Here is a 19130-nt window from a genome sequence, read left to right as displayed (position 1 = left end):
ACCGGAAACGAATGGAAATTTGACTGGTTTTCAAAATAGTTGCGGACCTAACTGAGACATGTATGCACATCATTTAGCAGAGGATAACTCAACAGTTCTAGACTGATATGACCCCAATGAAGAACTTGGGATATGTTCCAATATCACTATGCGGGATGAACAGCCTGAAAATGACCACACCCTTTTGAAAAATGACCACACCGTTTGTCATACTGAGTGCTACTTCAAATACAGTTGTATTTTCTAAACTGAAGTAGCTATAGATGACCAGTACATGTTTGGGAGGGTCATAGAAAAGTGTAAAATTTCTATTTTGATATTTTAAGAGAAACTGGATAAAATAAGTGGGTCAACTTACTACGGTACAATGAAAGAAAACATCTCAAATTTTATTTTCAGTCACACTGTTATCAATGAAATATTAATTTAATGTGAAAAATACAAAACAAAACTTGCTTCTTTAGCAGACTGCTAAAGATGTGGGATCTGGGATGAACAGCTTGAAAATGACCACACCCTTGTAAAAAATGACCACGCCCTTTTTCATCCCAAGTGTTACTTCAAATACAGCTGTATTTTAGGGTAGCTGGAATCCGATGCTGCAAGTACTACAAATGCAAGGGAGGCAATTGTTGTAGAAACCCCAACACTGAATAAGAATAATCTTTATATCTGGATGTTGCTGTGTTCACGTGTTTGAAAAAGAAACAATGTGGTGTTGTAAGTTGTATTGGCTGTTGGGAAATTTACATGATAATCTTTAAAACATATAAGATCTCTAGATATTGGTGTCTGCTAAAGAAGCAAGTTTTGTTTTGTATTTTATTGTTTTGTTTTATCATTGTTTTTGTGGGGGGGTAGTGCTAGAGTCCCTTTATTCAGTGAGTAGCGTCAACTGAGAACATGGCGCCATTTTGGCACCAATTGTGCTGAACTAAATCAAATCAAATCAATTTTTCAATATTTATATAGCGCCAAATCACAAAAAACAGTTGCCCCAAGGCGCTTTATATTGTAAGGCAAAGCCATACAATAATTACGGAAAAACCCCAACGGTCAAAACGACCCCCTGTGAGCAAGCACTTGGCGACAGTGGGAAGGAAAAACTCCCTTTTAACAGGAAGAAACCTCCAGCAGACCAGGCTCAGGGAGGGGCAGTCTTCTGCTGGGACTGGTTGGGGCTGAGGGAGAGAACCAGGAAAAAGACATGCTGTGGAGGGGAGCAGAGATCAATCACTAATGATTAAATGCAGAGTGGTGCACACAGAGCAAAAAGAGAAAGAAACACTCAGTGCATCATGGGAACCCCCCAGCAGTCTAAGTCTATAGCAGTATAATTAAGGGATGGTTCAGGGTCACCTGATCCAGCCCTAACTATAAGCTTTAGCAAAAAGGAAAGTTTTAAGCCTAATCTTAAAAGTAGAGAGGGTGTCTGTCTCCCTGATCTGAATTGGGAGCTGGTTCCACAGGAGAGGAGCCTGAAAGCTGAAGGCTCTGCCTCCCATTCTACTCTTACAAACCCTAGGAACTACAAGTAAGCCTGCAGTCTGAGAGCAAAGTGCTCTATTGGGGTGATATGGTACTATGAGGCCCCTAAGATAAGATGGGACCTGATTATTCAAAACCTTATAAGTAAGAAGAAGAATTTCAGAGAGGTGCTGCCAGCTAACTTCCTATAAACTCAGTGGAATGCACTGGTAACAAAATAAATAAATAAAACTGAGAGCCCTGTAAAAACACTTCCAAAAACAATTACTTCACAAAAGAGAGAGTGTGTGGCCATTATCAAAGACAACTGATGTTTGTAGCAGTCCTATAACAGAAACGCAGCTCAAATGCTGCCTGGTGTAAACACGCATGTGAGTCACAGCAGTTGAGTGGCTCAGCCGCCATGAGTACACAACACAGCGAGTGTAAAACAGGAGCTACACACAGCAACAACAGTAAACCAATATATATGAACTTTTCATCGACACACAGACACACATTCACTTGGCCACACGTGGTTGTTTTACTGCCGTGTATTTGTGTACAATAACTTCACATGGTGCCTGCTATACCATCAGCGGGATTAGCGAATGTATATTTGGAGCGGATACCACATGAGACAGATCAACTGAATGAATCCTGTGTTTTCAACATTTATCAGTTAACCACATACAGCAACACATCCAGGTACAGGTAGCATCAAAATTAATATAAAATAGTTAAGCTATCAAATTTACAATTTATGATGTAATTAATTTAAAGCCTGATTTATGCTTCTGCAGCTTAGTAACACATGATGCCAACGTGTGTGACAGTTTTAAAGTTCTCTGTCGCTGGATTATGCTTTATTCTGGACTAATTTGTCCCTCAACAAGCTTTTCTTTCTACAACCACCATCTCCAATTCAAAGGTAAGGTGTACAATTCCCTCTTTTTCCAACTCCGTGTTGTAAATTTGTGGACTTTTCTGATCCATTTGTAATCAGCATACACACTGCAAAAACTATTAAAATATGAGAGGAAAGAGTGAAACAGAAAAGTGTCAAATCACAGCCTTCTGTGTCTGATGTAACAGGTGCCCGTCAGACTACGGGTCCGTGTCTGAGCAAGGTTTGAAGAAAATAAATGGCTGGTCTTTTAATCAGGGAAATGACTCTGGTCCCACTTTACTCAAATCAGTGAGCGTCTGCGCTGAACTTTAATTTAGTACCTCTGTTAATGGGCACGTCCAGACTGATCTGTCTGGTTACATGCAAGGGGTTTTTAATGGAAAAACATTGCAATCGGACAAGACATTTTACCCGATGTGAGCGAAAATCTGTTAAACAAAATCCGTTATATATACGGTGTTTATTTAAAAATTAAAACCATACAAAAGCATCCAGTTTATACGATGGCGGTTTTACTGTACATGGGAAATTATACTGTATTTGTTGTCTTTCCGATGCCCGATTTGTTTTATTTTTTTTTCTCCTCTGTCTGTGCGGCTCCATCCAGAGATGGGAGTGGTGTCTACTTCCACAACCCTCCAATCCTGTGCACCGGCAAAATTTCCTGTATATTCGTTTTGTAAATTGTGTCTGTAACATGGCCCAAGTAACCCTTTGAGTCTGGTCTGCTTGAGGTTTCTTCCTAAAATCATCAGAGGGAGTTTGTCCTTACCAGGGCTCAACATAGCCATTTGCCCGCTGGCCCGGCGCCAATTTGTCCCACTTTCGGGCCACTACAATTTATCAAATGATGGTCCGCTCGGGCCACTACAAAAATACACAAAATTCTATTTATTTTACCGTATTTTGCAGTGGCAAAGTCGAATTTCTTCACATCTCCAGTACGCTAGAAGTGTCCGAACATGAACAGCATTAATTTTTCAGTTCATGGGTGCCACAACAACTGGAAGAAGAGGAAACTACCACTTTCAGAACAATGTTTTGAACATGGAAAGGAGAGATCTCAGTGCTGTGGACCAACACTTACCTTGTTCCCTCCTCCATCGAAAGACGACGATCTCCGGTGCTGGCTAAAGGTGGTGAATTTGAAAAATCCACCCAAACGTCCCTATGTCTGTTCTTTTCTTTTTGTGGAGAAAAAACCCACATCACTGCATCTTTACCCAGAGAAATGGTTGGGCTACAACGCTCCACTGAAGAAGCCACAGCGGATGCTAGTGAGACATATGGGTAAGTTGTGCTTGTAGCGATAGCTGCTATCTAATCTACTCATTTTCTGGCATTTGATACAACCAAGCACTGCATGAAATTACACTATACCAGTGATTTTCAACCTTTTTTGAGCCGCGGCACCCTTTTTATATTTACAAAATCCTGCGGCACACCACCAACCAAAATAATATTATAATTCTATTACCTCTGGTTTTGCGCAAAACCCAATTATCGCAATAGAAAATCGATACAGAAAACACTGCATTTCGAAAATCCTCAAGCATTTTGCGCTCTGATCTCAAGTAGGGCTGTCATGATTAGGAATTTCTGGAGACGATTAATTGTCAGACAAATAATTGCGATTGACGAATATACGAGGGCTGTCCGTAAAGTATAGGTCCTTTTTATTTTTTTCTAAAACTATATGGATTTCATTCATATGTTTTTACGTTAGACATGCTTGAACCCTCGTGCGCATGCGTGAGTTTTTCCACGCCTGTCGGTGACGTCATTCGCCTGTGAGCACTCCTTGTGGGAGGAGTTGTCCAGCCCCTCGTCGGAATTCCTTTGTCTGAGAAGTTGCTGAGAGACCGGCGCTTTGTTTGATCAAAATTTTTTCTAAACCTGTGAGACACATCGAAGTGGACACGGTTCGAAAAATTAAGCTGGTCTTCAGTGAAAATTTTAACAGCTGATGAGAGATTTTGAGGTGATTCTGTCACTTTAAGGACTTTTCACGGTGCGAGACGTCGCGCAGCGCTCTCAGGCGGCGTCATCAGCCTGTTTCAAGCTTAAAACCTCCACATTTCAGGCTTTATTGATCCAGGACGTCGTGAGAGAACAGAGAAATTTCAGAAGAAGTCAGTTTCAGCATTTTATTCGGATATTCCACTGTTAAAGGAGATTTTTTTAATGAAAGACGTGCAGGCGGATTGCAGCGTCGGCTTGCAGCCGCCGCGACGCTCCGCCACAGGAAAAACACCTCTGTTGGAAGCCTTGAGGACAAGTTGGAACATCTCCAGCTGATAAACAATTTCTCATATACTCACTCCACTGAAAGCCATCAAAAGCCACCTGGATTTTACAAATGGTTATCAACACGGAGGTGTTTTTCCTGTGCCGCCGCGCCGCGTCGGCTGCGTCCCGACGCGCGGACCCGTCCGCACGTCTTTCGTTAAAAAAATCTCCTTTAACAGTGGAATATCCGGATAAAATGCTGAAACCGACTTCTTCTGAAACTTCTCTGTTCTCTCACGACGTCCTGGATCAATAGAGCCTGAAATGTGGAGGTTTTAAGCTTGAAACAGGCTGATGACGCTGCCTGAGAGCGCAGCACGACGTCTCGCACCGTGAAAAGTCCTTAAAGCGACAGAATCACCTCAAAATCTCTCATCAGCTGTTAAAATTTTCACTGAAAACCAGCTTAATTTTTCGAACCATGTCCACTTCGATGTGTCTCACAGGTTTAGAAAAGATTTTGATCAAACAAAGCGCCAGTCTCTCAGCAACTTCTCAGACAAAGGAATTCCGACGAGGGGCTGGACGACTCCCCACAAGGAGTGCTCACAGGCGAATGACGTCACCGACAGGCATGGAAAAACTCACGCATGCGCACGAGGGTGCAAGCATGTCTGACGTAAAAACATATGAATGAAATCCATATAGTTTTTGAAAAAAATAAAAAGGACCTATACTTTACGGACAGCCCTCGTATATATATTTTTTTCCCTTCTTTATATTCTACTATTGTAGTATAATTACACAACTCTGGAAGAACGTTTGGCTTCTGTGAGTGGAGAAACTGGGAATAGTGCAACATTTTTATTTTTATCTTCATTTTACATACAGTCCCAACTTTTTCTGATTTGTGGTTGTTTCTGTTGCATTTCTGAAATTGTTTCTCCTCATCAGTCACGTTTTGTGCTTAAACACTGCATTAAGCCCATATTGAACAAATAAATACCTTTGGAAAGTAACAGCTGTTAAAGTTTAGAGTTCTCACCTGCTTTTTGTGATCTGTGCATCTGAACATCACCACAGCTTCTCCATGTCAGGGTTTTTTTGTTTTTTTTGTGGCTCAATTCATTCATATATTCTCATTTTTTAAATATGTTTTTAAAGATATTTGACCGTTTATTTCATCTCACGATCTCATAAATTCAGCATACAACGCGCACATGGTGTGAACAGGACGGTAACGGCAGAATCACACCTTCAGAGAAAGTTCAGAGAGAAGTAAAAGCAGCTTCATGTTTTGGTTTTGTTAACATGTTTACTCGGGTTAAAATCCTCTCTCTGCTCCGCGCTCACTGCGCACCGATGGTTCTCAGACTGTAACGTGTTGCGCCTGCCTTCAGGAATCTCCCTCACGCACCCCCTCCCTCGCAGTCTGCAGCCTGTTGACTCCGCGCGCGCGCGCACACACACAGACACACACACCGACAGCTCCGCATTTTAGACGGCTTTTGAAGAAGACAGTCACTGTTTTAATCGGCCGTCTTCCAAACGGCAGGACGGATCGCTCTTCAGCCTCCATGTTATTGTCCCGCCTTAAGACGAGAGTGAGGCTGCAGCACAATGACGTCAGATTCGGAGTCGTTTTATGCTTTGTGGATAAAATAAATAATTCACGGTAATCGCAAATATGAAAAATAATCGCGATTGACGAATATTGTAATAATTGTGACAGCCCTAATCTCAAGTGTTTTTTTAGACGTGTCAACACTTTTATTCACAATCTGCCACTCTAATATTCACGGAGCGCAGAGGCTGCCTTCAGCGAACCCAGTTGTGAGCGAGAAGGCCCAAGTCTGACCACGGTGACATCAACGGAGGTCAGGCCGCCTTCCCCGCACACCTCCACAGCCAACACGGTTTCTCCTTCCCCAGAGGAGCCATGCTCCGTGAGCAGCTGAGATTCACGCTGTAGTCAGCAACCCGTAACCATGGAGACGCACAACGCTATGTGCGCAAGTATGTCTATTATACTATAGTACAGCGCTTTGCTGCCATTTACTGGAATAAAAGAGCATTACATCATCTGCCACACTATTACAGCACATACACCCGATAATGGTGATATTTGATAATTGCCCACGGCACCCCTGACGATCAATCACGGCACCCTAGGGTGCCGCGACACCCCAGTTGAGAATCACTGCACTATACGTACAGTTGTATGCTACTCACTGAATAAAGGGACTCTAGCACTACCCCCCCCCCCCCCACCCCCCGCAAAAACACAATGATAAAACAAAACAAAACTTACTATGGTGGTACTAGTACAGTACTACTTGTCCATTTTTCTATACTGAAAACACCGCTCACCGGAAGTCCTAAGCCAAAACAGAAAAGCCTCTGTTGTAAAAGTGGGTGGGGCTGAATAAGGTGAATAGAGACCTGGAATAGCAGATATGAACCATATCTGGGTGTCGTGTTGGCAGCAGTGCAGACTTCATAACAGCTACATCACAACAAACCCATGAAGAGGTAAAGAGGTGGAGTGTGGGTGGCTCCGTTGTCTGATACAAAAGAAGCCTAAACGCAACCAGCGAAGCAAACAGGCTAATCTTGGTTTGGGTGTTTAATCATACGAGTATTTATGGAGAGTGTGTGGTGGTTCTCATAACTATTTGCTTTCGTGCGGGCATTAAAAGTTATGAACCACTTATATTGCCAGTAACTAATTTGCAGTAAAAGCAGTAATGGGACTTAACAGATAAGGCCACCGATAGTTGCTAAAAGTGCTAAGTCTGTAAGCATACAACATTAAATAAGACACTAATTTCACTCATGATGAATATTGCATCAGCAACATCTTAGATGATCTGTTAGGACGTTTCACCACACAATAAGCCATGTTATTCCAAGTACTTGTAATAAAATGCTCTAAACAGCTATCCACAGTAATTAGGGGTCGCAGCGAATGGTTTCTGAGCTAAACATGCTATGAGCGTTGTCAGCTGCTGTCACTCAAAGCCACAACACCCCCAATTATGCATAACTTTATGGATTAAAACATTTTAAACTAATTTAGAAAAAAATTCACCTCACGTACAGATGTCATGCAGGAGGAAGCCATCTATTGAGACCAAAACCGATTTTTTTTTTTTTTTTTTTTTACCAGGCTGTAAACATGTTTATTTCTGCTCTGAAGTTGGACATTTTAACATGGACTCCACTTACCTGAAAGGAAGGTGATGTAATACTCAGGTTTGATCAACATTACATTCTGCCCCCTGCTGAATGAAGTGGTACTGCATTTCCACCACTTTTCAACAAGCAATTGAATTTGAATTTTACCAATTCTGGTCTTTAAAAATGGACCCTTGAAGTGTAAAATTAAATATTGCAATGTCGTGAGAATTGATATCCCAGCCAAAGCACGACACTGTACATTTTGTTCTCATACCTGTGGAAACCAAGCGGTAAACTTCAACATTGTCAGATGAAGCCTAACCAAAAATACAAAAAGTTGTAGCTCCTTGACTGGCTGCTTGAGGCTGGCTCCAAAACAGAGTGCATTGCCTTAGTAGTCCATGTTATAATGTCCAACTTTAGAGCAGAAATAAACATGTTTACAGCCTGGTAAAAAAAAAAAAAAAAAAAAAAAAAAAAACGGTTTTGATCTCTATAGGTAGTGTCGTCCTTCATGACAACTGTACAGGGTGTAAATTTTTTTCAAACTTCTAAGTTTAAGATGTTTCAAGCCATAAAGATTTGTAAATTTTGGGGTGCAGTTGATTTGAGTGACAGCAGCTGAGCCAAGCGTCTACGACTGTCACTGTGACAAAAGTGGTCCATGGAGAGAGGAAGAGGGAAAAAAAAAAAAAAAACTGAAAATCCTTGGCAAGGGCTGAAAATTTTGAAATCTCTATGCATTCCCCCCCCTAAAAAAACAATTTTTTTGTTGGATCGGGCTCAGTTTTTCCCACCCCAGTCTTTTCACACAACTTGTATTGTGTTTCCGACCTTTAATCCAGAAAACATACATTGTGGCTCAGAAAAGTACACCGTAAAGGAAATGACAATTCAAAGAACTCAAAAATAATAATTCTCAGTATCAATTCAAATGGACCACAAGAAGTATTTATGGCACATTAATGCATCAATTTGTTAAACCTTCACTGACTTCTGAATTTTCCTCGTTTTCACAGGAGCTCTGGAGCTATTGATAATCTTTCTTTTCAAATTCTTGGCCACCTTATGTACAGATGTACAGAGGGTGTGCCTGCTTTACAAACACCTGCAATAATGCAGCTTGTTCTGTGGTGAAACATCCTAACAGATCATCTAAAGGTACCGTGATACTTGCATGCATTTAACCCCTGCACTGCCATGCAATTCGTAGTGCCAATGTTGATGCTGTGCTTTGTGCAACGTTATATGAAATAAATATTTCGTAGCAGATTAATCATTTGCTCGCAGATCTTGGCTGATGAAACAACCTCTAGCAGCTTTTCTCGTGTGCTTCATGCAGTTGAGAACGCATTTGGAATGATCTCAAAGGTAATTATTTATAATAATTATATTGTAATAGCTTGGTAAAACAGTTGCATTTTCATTCCTTCTTATGAGTATCTGTAAAATTCTGTTTGTTCCACATTTAATATCTCGTCATAATCGTTCAGATTAGCTGTGCTGCATTGACGCATTGACTTACAGTGATTCACTGTTTTTGAATAGGTCACGCAATGTTCACGTGTAGTTCACAAAATTAATGTGTGCCAGAGATTTTGAACATTTCAGAATTTTCTTTGCACACTTGCATGCAGCTGCGCACAGTTTACAAGAGTTTACAATGAGTTTATTCTCTGGCACACCAGACTGCGTGCCAGTGCGGGGATCAAATTCATGCAAGTGTCAAAGTAGCTTTAGGTGTCACTGCAATATTCATGCTGAGTAAAAGTCTCATCTGATTTAATGTTGTATGCCCACGACGTTACCACTTTTAGCAGCTACTAATCTGTCAGGGTCAATTAATGCACAATTACTTAGAAAATAAGCGGCGCATAATTTTTACTGTCTACACCAAAGCAAATCATTAGATCCACGACACAGTCCCCAATAATATGATTTATTAAACACCCAAACTAAAGTTAGCCTGTTAGCTTAGGTGCTTGGACTCAACGCGAGGGGCTTCTTTCGTCTCACAGAGAAGCACCCATGCTCTACTTCTTTATGTATGAATGAGTTCATCATGTATCAATGCAGACTCTGCTGCCAACATGTCCATGCCCAGACATGAGCTTTATTAAACGTTTTATTGTGAAATGGCGCAAGCAACATGAAGTATCTGATGTTGTTTAACTTTGCTACCAGTAACATCAGCGAGCCTCGCATCTTAGAAGTACGAATGTTACAATGTTAATCAAAGTAAAGGTTTTGAAAATTAATTCCCCAAATTTTCATAATAAAGGACATCATTATGCTATGCACAAGCCATATCCGAAAGCTGAGGTAGATCACCAATAGAGAAATATGTGAGCCAAATACCCACACACAGATGCTTTTTGCTTTACAGTCACACACAAATGTGATTGCTATGCCATGTTTGAATACTCCATGGCCATGTTGGGTTGTAGCTGAATTTGCACACATTAACACAGTATGTATTAAACACAGTCCACCGCAGCACCAATGGACTGACCTTTCCCACACCCATTCCAAGTTCCATATTCACCACGAACACCATCTTAAACATTCGGCCATCGTCTCCCTCCTCCTGAGGGTCACAACACACACAGGAGGCGACACTGAGAATAGGTTTGGATAAACTCCAGAAGGTCTATAGTACCAAGGTGTACCTGTGGGGACTAAGGCTAGCTTATGGGCACCTCATTCTCCAGCTTGTTGAAGTAGTACATGGCGGCCTCCTCAGCAGATACGTTCCGTGTGTGCAGAAGTGCCTGGAGGTTTAAGAAACAAACAAACAAAAAAGTCAGAACAGAAAACAAACATACAAATGCAATATTTTTTCATGCTTATTTTTCATGACTTGAAGTAAAAGATCTTTAATTTAATTCAGATATTGTTCACAAATTTCTTAAAATCTGTTAGTGAGCACTTCATTCACTTTAACCAAAACAATTCCTCCACCTGGAATTCCTCCACCACCCTATAAAATTGCTGAATAAACAGGATGATTATTGCACAGCTGAAGGTTGGACTCTGGCAATAAAAAGTCACTTTACATAAGAATGTCACCAATATGTTGTATGATAAATCAACAGGGCTTTTTTTTCCCCACGGCAGCTCTAACACCTGGCTGAACACTGTATACAGTCCTCTGGAGCGGTGACTACACAGACTGTGAATGAGTCATGTATGGCTCAGGGGTGGGAGGGCTCAGTGTGCTGCTTAGTGTGGCACCAAACAAGCCAGGAAAGGTTGGATAAGCTCGTATGAGTTGTGTATACGAGGGCTGTCCGTAAAGTATAGGTCCTTTTTATTTTTTTCAAAAACTATATGGATTTCATTCATATGTTTTTACGTCAGACATGCTTGAACCCTCGTGCGCATGCGTGAGTTTTTCCACGCCTGTCGGTGACATCATTCGCCTGTGAGCACTCCTTGTGGGAGGAGTCGTCCAGCCCCTCGTCGGAATTCCTTTGTCTGAGAAGTTGCTGAGAGACTGGCGCTTTGTTTGATCAAAATTTTTTCTAAACCTGTGAGACACATCGAAGTGGACATGGTTCGAAAAATTAAGCTGGTCTTCAGTGAAAATTTTAACAGCTGATGAGAGATTTTGAGGTGATTCTGTCGCTTTAAGGACTTTTCATGGTGCGAGACGTCGCACAGCGCTCTCAGGCAGCGTCATCAGCCTGTTTCAAGCTTAAAACCTCCACATTTCAGGCTCTGTGATCCAGGACGTCGTGAGAGAACAGAGAAGTTTCAGAAGAAGTCGGTTTCAGCATTTTATCCGGATATTCCACTGTTAAAGGAGATTTTTTTAATGAAAGAAGTGATGGGCGGATTGCAGCGTCGGCTCGCAGCTGCCGCGACGCTCCGCCACAGGAAAAACACCTCTGTTGGAAGCCTTGAGGACAAGTTGGAACATATTCAGCTGATAAACAATTTCTCATATACTCACTCCACTGAAAGCCACCAAAAGCCAACTGGATTTTAACAAATGGTCATCAACACGGAGGTGTTTTTCCTGTGCCGCCGCGCCGCGTCGGCTACGTCCCGACGAGCGGACACGTCCGCACGTCTTTCATTAAAAAAATCTCCCTCTCTCTCTTTCTTTCTCTCCCTCCCCCTCTCCCCCTCTCTCTCCCCCTCTCTCTCCCCCTCTCTCCCTCCCCCTCTCTCTCCCCCTCTCATCTCCCCCTCTCTCTCCCTCCCCTCTCTCTCCTTCCCTCTCGCTCTCCCTCCCTCTCTCTCTCTCTCCCCCTCGCTCTCTCCCTCTCCTCTCCCCCCCCGCTCTCTCCTCCCCGCATCTTCCTCGCGTCCCCTCTCTCTCCCTCCCCCTCTCTCTCCCCCTCTCTTTCTCCCCTCTCTTCCCCTCTCTCTCCCCCTCTCTTTCTACCCCTCTCTCTCTCCCCCTCGTACGCGCTTCTCGCTCCCTCACCTCTGTCTCCCCTCTCTCCCCCTCCCTCTTGGGGGGGGGGGGTCTCCCCCCCGCTGCTCTTTCTCCCCTCTCCTCTCTCCTCCCTCGGTCCTCCCCCCCTCTCTCTCTCTCCCTCTGTCTCCCCCCCTCTCTCTCTGTCTCCCCCTCTCTCCCCCACTCTCTCTGTCTCCCCCTCTCCCCCACTCTCTCTGTCTCCCCCTCTCTCTGTCTCCCCTCCCTCTCCCCTCTCTTTCTCTCCCCTCTTTCTCCCCTCTTTCTCCCCCCCTCTTTCTCCCCCCCTCTCTCTCCCCTCTCTCTCTTCCCCCCTCTCTCTCTCCCCTCTCTTTCTCCCCTCCCCCCTCTTCCCTCTCTTTCTCCCCTCTCTCTCTCCCTCCCCCTCTCTCATCCTCAAATCTCCCCTCTCTTTCTCTCCCCTCTCTTTCTCTCCCCTCTCTCTCCCTCCCCCTCTCTCTCCCCTCTCTTTCTCTCCCCTCTCGTCTCCTCCCCCTCTCCCCTCTCTCCTCTCCCTCTCTTCTCCTCCCCTCCTCTCATCCCTCCCCCCTCTCTCTCCCCCCTCTTCTCTCCCTCTCTCTCTGCCCCTCCCTCTCCCCTCTCTGCTCTCCCTCTCTCTCCTCCCCCTCTCCTCTCATCCTCTCCTCTCTCTCTCCTCCCCCCTCTCTCCCTCCTCTCTCTCCTCCCCTCTCTCTCATCCTTCTCTCTCTTCCCCTCCCTCCCCCGCTCTCTCCCTCTCTCTCCCCCTCTCCCTCCCCTCTTCTTCCCTCTCCTCTCTCCTCTCTCTCCGCCCCCCTCTCTCCTCCCGCTCTCTCAGTCCCTCCCCCCTCTCTCGTCCATCTCTTCTCCCCGCTCTCTCTCCTCCTACCCTCTCTCTCCCGGAAACATGAAGGAGCTCGTTTTATGTGAAGACTTTGACGGAGTTTTTTTTCCTCTGCAGCGTCTGCTGGGGTGGGGGGGTGTGACGGCGCTGTCAGAACAATGATGGCGCGGCGTCGTTGTTCCACTGTCCGATCACATTTTACACTTGTCCCGGACAATCGGACAGGCGTTAATGTCGATGGTAGGATATTGACAACATTAATAAAAAAAAACTGTCGGTGCTGTTACTGTTTTTTCTTTCCCTCTCTGCCCCTCACCTTGCTGCTCTGGGAGACACGCCGACAGCCTGAGCCTCCCGTGCCATGCAAATGTTGCAGTTAACAAACGTCTTTGTGTTGTTTAATGTAAAGTGCTCCCACACTTTTAAAGTCTTAACTTTCTTTCGTCTACTTGCATCTGCCATATTCTAACTATGGAGTTCTACAAAACAACGTCTGATCTGCTCTGTGCACTGGTCGCCGTCAGAAGCGGCCAGCAGCTTCTGGCGCCATAATCGCTCGACACAACGCATCGATGACGCAATGTGTTGCCAACGCCTGTTGTAATCGATTTTTATCGATTATATCGATTCGTTGTTGCAGCCCTAAACCCAGCATCCAATTTTCACACAGAGCACTCAAATAGTTATTACCCAGAAATGTCAAGAGTTGAGTATGAATAGGACCGGAGTATACAACTGTGCGTGTGTCAGATTTTCAACGTGGGAGTGGTTCAGGTGGTTCACACACAGTAGTAAAAGTAAAGCAATTGGGCAGGGGTGGTGGTGGTTAAGTGCCCTTGTTCCCGGTTCAAGACCCACCCTTGCCCATTCTCCGTGTAATATGGAGCTGCATGAGGAAGGACATCTGGTGTAAAACTTGTACCAAATTAGCAGATCTGCTGTGGTGACTCCCAGTGGAAAACAAGGGAACAGCCAAAAGAATTTAGCTGTGAAAGTGAAAACTACTACAAAATTATCAAATTTGTCCTGTAGGCCAACTTTCAAAGTGGGTGGCCACAGCTACGTGGTAGCCCAGATGTTGCCTTCTGCAACAGAATAGTAATATTCAAACATCAGTGGACCAGCTGTACTGAAGTCAGTGGAACTATGATGAAAAATAATGCAGTAACCATTTTGTTGGCTTGACAAGACAAAGAACTTTATGAAGGAGCATCATAAGAAGCCTGCACAATATAGCCCTCAATCAGTTTCAGCACAACAAATTGTGCAAACTAATGACACTGCACACTTTGTTGCAGGACTGCTTAAAGAACATGTCACACATTATTTAACATCCCACCTAGCAACACAACATCAAAGTATTAATGACTGCAAGTCTATATGTGCACATGCAGTAATAATTAGTGGTCGCTGATGTATTTTATTGCTAATTATTCCTCTCACTTGGAGAGTAAGTAGATGCATTTCTAGAAAACATCTTATTCTGCATTTCTCAACATGTGACAGACATTTTAGAAAAAGCAGAAACATCACAATAACAGAGTGAAATGCACGCCGCTACATCCGATAAAGCTTCTGAGCTTTCATTCAAAAGTGGTGGCTCAGAGGCTGTACAGAGAGGAGACGACACACTTCACCACAAACTCTTCACTTTGTCAGTCTGTCAGATTTTGGATCTGACTCTGCTTTTTGTGTCGCAGGATGCTGTTTTACTGCCTCAAGGAACACGCACATGGAATGTCTCCAGGGCGTTGTTTTTACAGGCTGCCTTAACATACAGATGCATTTCTTACATTGGAAAAAGTCAAAATATGTTATTTTCAGGAGACAATGGACTTTCTATCTAACGTGCCACAATTGTGACAGAACTTGAGGAGCTGACAGCGGAGCTGCAGTCGGACATTAGTCTCCAGCCAGTGATCGTGTGCGATCCATGCATGAGGACTTATAGTGGCCCTGGACATTGTTCTTCGGGTGCCGATCTCGCGTGATCCGTGCATGAGGACTTCTTAGATGGAGTGGATTTTACATACAGTAAGGGAAATAAGTATTTGAACACCCTGCGATTTTGAAAGTACTCCCACTTAGAAATCATGGAGGGGTCTGAAATTTTCATCTTAGGTGCATGTACCTTGCATGCCGGGCATGCACCACCTCTACTGGTGGTTGGCTCTCACTGCGGTATTGTATCACTTCCTGTTCCGGAGCACAGTGGTGTTTTGCTGTATCTGTTAGCTGTTTAATCTGCGCAGTTAGATTGATCTAGTTAACTAGATAATTTGTTTCACAGTGTAATCTTCACATGCCTTAACTAAAGCACTCCCTCTGCTGAATCAGCTCTAAATTATTTACACATTATTCACTTTGTGTGTTTTTAGGAATCCGCTAGCCTAGCGCAGCTACTAGCTCTTAGCCGGTTTAGCATGGCGGCTTCTCCTCTCTCTCCCGCACTTTTCTGCTCTGGGTGTGAAATGTTTAGCTATTCCTCGGCCTCCTTTAGCAGTAATGGTACTTGTAATAAGTGTAGCTTATTCGTAGCTTGGAGGCCAGGCTGGGCGAATTGGAGACTCGGCTCCACACCTTGGAAAATCCTACAGCTAGCCAGGCCCCTGTAGTCGGTGCGGACCAAGGTAGCTTAGCCGCCGTTAGTTCCCTCCAGCAGATCCCGAGCAGCTGGGAAAGCAGCCCGACTGGGTGACTGTGAGGAGGAAGCGTAGTCCTAAACAGAAGCCCTGTACACCGCCAACCCGTTCACATCTCTAACCGTTTTTCTCCACTCGGCGACACACCTGCCGAGGAACAAACTCTGGTTATTGGCGACTCTGTTTTGAGAAATGTGCAGTTAGCGACACCAGCAACCATAGTCAATTGTCTTCCGGGGGCCAGAGCAGGCGACACTGAAGGAAATTTGAAACTGCTGGCTAAGGCTAAGAGTAAATTTGTTAAGATTGTAATTCACGTCGGCAGTAATGACACCCGGTTACGCCAATCGGAGGTCACTAAAATTAATATTGAATCGGTGTGTAACTTTGCAAAAACAATGTCGGACTCTGTAGCTTTCTCTGGGCCCCTCCCCAATTGGACCGGGAGTGACATGTTTAGCCGCATGTTCTCCCTGAATTGCTGGATGGCTGAGTGATGTCCAAAAAATGAGGTGGGCTTCATAGATAATTGGCAAAGCTTCTGGGGAAAACCTGGTCTTGTTAGGAGAGACGGCATCCATCCCACTTTGGATGGAGCAGCTCTCATTTCTAGAAATCTGGCCAATTTTCTTAAATCCTCCAAACCGTGACTATCCAGGGTTGGGACCAGGAAGCAGAGTTGTTTTAAAGCGTATGCGGACCTCTTCACTGTTTCTCAGGCTGACTGATCAGAAATGTATTTCTTAGATTCTTCACAGTTATACTGAGGACAATACTTATAGGCAGGCATGTGTGCATGCTAAAAATAAAGGACGCGCAGCAGAAAACACAAGGGAAATGCTTCATAAGAGGAAAGAAATGACTTATTATAGGAAGTGTTTTCCTCTGATGTGCATCAATGATGTTTCGCACACACAAGCACCAGGAGTACGAGTTATGTGCACCCCTGCTTATAGGCATGCAGAAAGTTGAGCCTCTAGCAGACTGTTTAGCACACACACACTAAATCTTCTCACAGTAGACAGCGACTTCTGCTTTTTCCGTGACTGCATCAAAATTAACAGTTATCACTTAAAAACAAGTCGTCATAACATGACTTCACAGTTACTTAAAATTCACAATCTGCAGCTCTGTTCTTAATGTTAACAGCTACATTCCATTCAAGCGCACGGTGGACCGTTTTCTTCAAAGCTACGCAAACACTGAAACACTCAGAAAAACGAGTAATCATAAGTACTTTATTTCTAACAGTCTCCATAGCTGTTTTTGTGTAGGCTCTCAGTTGTCCAGGTGGTTTCCATAGTAGGGAAGCTTGAATCTTCGACTGGACTGGGTTGCTTGACGCGAGGACGTTTCGCTTCAAATCGCAGAAGCTTCCTCAGCTAAAATTCTTGCTCTGGTGGTCTGAATTCTGTCTTGACTCTTGTAAAGAAGAATAATCAAGAAGTCACAAAAGCTGGAGTTTTAAACCTAACCAGACCCCTCCAACCGAGAGGCAGACTGCTATAGGCTAGTGACTAAACAATAGCTCTAATTAACACCTATTGTGCTCTAGTTAGCACCCTCCTAATGACAGGGCAGCTGTCCCTCTCCTGATGGCTCCCTTGACGACTCTGCTGATGACGTGAATGACTCATTACCATGAACAAAAGACTAAAACTGCTTTGACCTAAGTACCCCATTGTAAACGGGGGATAAAACGCGTCTCAGACCCCCTCCCCGGTTAAGGCTGGGTTTCAAATGTTTCACAAAGAATGCCTCGACCCCTCTCAAACCATTTCTTCTCTCTGGCTAATATTTTAACTTCCTTGTCCTCAAACGTGTGGTTAGTGTCTTTAAGGTGGAGATGCACTGCAGACTGAGGTCCACTGGCGCCCTCTCTGCGGTGCTGGTATAGCCTTTCGTGTAAAGGTTGCTTAGTCTCACCTATGTAGTGTTCGTTACAGTTTTCCTGACATCTGATAGAATACACTACATTGCTCTGTTTGTAACTAGGGAACCTGTCCTTAGGGTGAACAAATTTCTGTCCCAAGGTGTTAACCGGTTTAAAGTAAACTGGCATTTTGTGCTGTCTGAAGATCATCTGTAGTTTTTCCCCTACTCCTGCTAAATAAGGAGTCCAGTCGAAGATTCAAGCTTCTCTACTTCCCATAGCTGTTTGTTGCAAATGCCATATACTTTGAAATTGGTCATGGAAGGGCACAAAGTAATCCTGGTGTATCACTGGATGGTCACAAACAACAAGTCAGTGCTGTCCCACCTGTCTGGCTGCATCCTCAGGAATGTCCAGCTCTCTGAGCTGCTGCAGGAACACAGGGTTGATATCTGGCGAGCATGATTCTGGGCCTGACTGCTTTATGGGCTCCATGCTGTGGAAAAATCAGGAAAGAAACAGTGAATCAAAGATGACTCATTATTTATACTTAAGCAAAACGCTTTTCTTTTTAATACACGTAGCAGATTTTTATTTACAGAGTAAAGCAAGTCACATCATCACAAATACACGTATAAAATGAATAAATGTTCCTCAATCATACGTCCATGTTACTCAGCACGAGTTTATCGATTGTTAGCGGCTGAAAGTTGAGCAATCGAAATAAAAAAGGTTTTCCTTAAGGTTAACTAAACTGTGTGTGCATAAATCACACAATACTGGATTAATAAATAAATACTTTTTTCTTTTTTGTGTTATCGCCACATTTTCACGCGTTAGCGTTAGCATTAGCTGCTACGACTCTGGTAAAGATCAACTCATCCGCACCTGTTCTGCACCGCTGACGTTTGCGCTATGACGACGACGATAACTAATACGACGAATAACACGCTTCTGGGCGTCTTAATATTTAAATGACAGGAAATGAGCGAATAACAATAAAACAGTAAACGTCTTCTGACGCTAGCAACGGCTTTCTTCTTCCTCCTCTTTCCTACGTTTTGGTAACACCCAACATTAAAACGCATTACCGCCACCACCTGGCAATAACTACTACAATACATGTCTGTAACCAATATTAAGGTCTGTTTTCTATTGTATTAAATACTTATTTTGTGTAATAAAATGCAAATTAACTATTTAAAAATCAAAATGTGATTTTCTGATTTTTAAATTTTTTTTTTTTTAGATTCTGTCTCACAGTTGAAGTGTAGCTACGATAAAAATTACAGACCTCTCCATTAATTGTAAGTGGGAAACCTTGCAAAATCAACAGTGGATCAAATACTTATTTGCCTCACTGTATATATACATGAATTAATGCAAACATATGAATAAAGTACAGTTTAAAAAGTGACTGTAAACATTTACGGCAGTGATTGTGAACACTGCAGGCACAGAAGTCAATGCTGTTAAGGTGCTAAAGGTGGGAGGAGGTATGTTGGGTTGTTTGTTCATGGACACACAGATGGATTCAGGTCCAGACAAGTCGACTCTGATGGACCCTGAGAGAAGAACAG

General features: G+C 43.6%; 1 protein-coding gene across 2 annotated transcripts in view; it reads right to left on the bottom strand.

Moving 5' to 3' along the window:
• The window catches only part of si:dkey-19e4.5 (UBA_like_SF and PTH2 domain-containing protein), a 28483-nt gene extending 9888 nt beyond the window's left edge, over positions 1-18595 (bottom strand). Inside the window, exons 1-4 of one of the 2 annotated variants that reach the window (XM_034167336.1) lie at positions 18439-18595; positions 17938-18046; positions 10486-10557; positions 10299-10373 (exon numbers count right to left, since the gene is read on the bottom strand). In XM_034167336.1, coding sequence (XP_034023227.1) covers positions 10299-10373; positions 10486-10557; positions 17938-18045 — 255 coding nt within the window. In that variant the 5' untranslated portion in view covers position 18046; positions 18439-18595. The remainder of the gene's footprint in view (positions 1-10298; positions 10374-10485; positions 10558-17937; positions 18047-18438) is intronic. The other variant, XM_034167337.1, reaches the window with a different exon arrangement.
• Positions 18596-19130: the final 535 nt, after the last annotated feature.

The sequence above is a fragment of the Thalassophryne amazonica genome, chromosome 3, assembly GCF_902500255.1.
Source record: "Thalassophryne amazonica chromosome 3, fThaAma1.1, whole genome shotgun sequence".
NCBI classification, from domain to species: domain Eukaryota; kingdom Metazoa; phylum Chordata; class Actinopteri; order Batrachoidiformes; family Batrachoididae; genus Thalassophryne; species Thalassophryne amazonica.
This window is presented reverse-complemented; position numbering and strand designations above follow the sequence as displayed.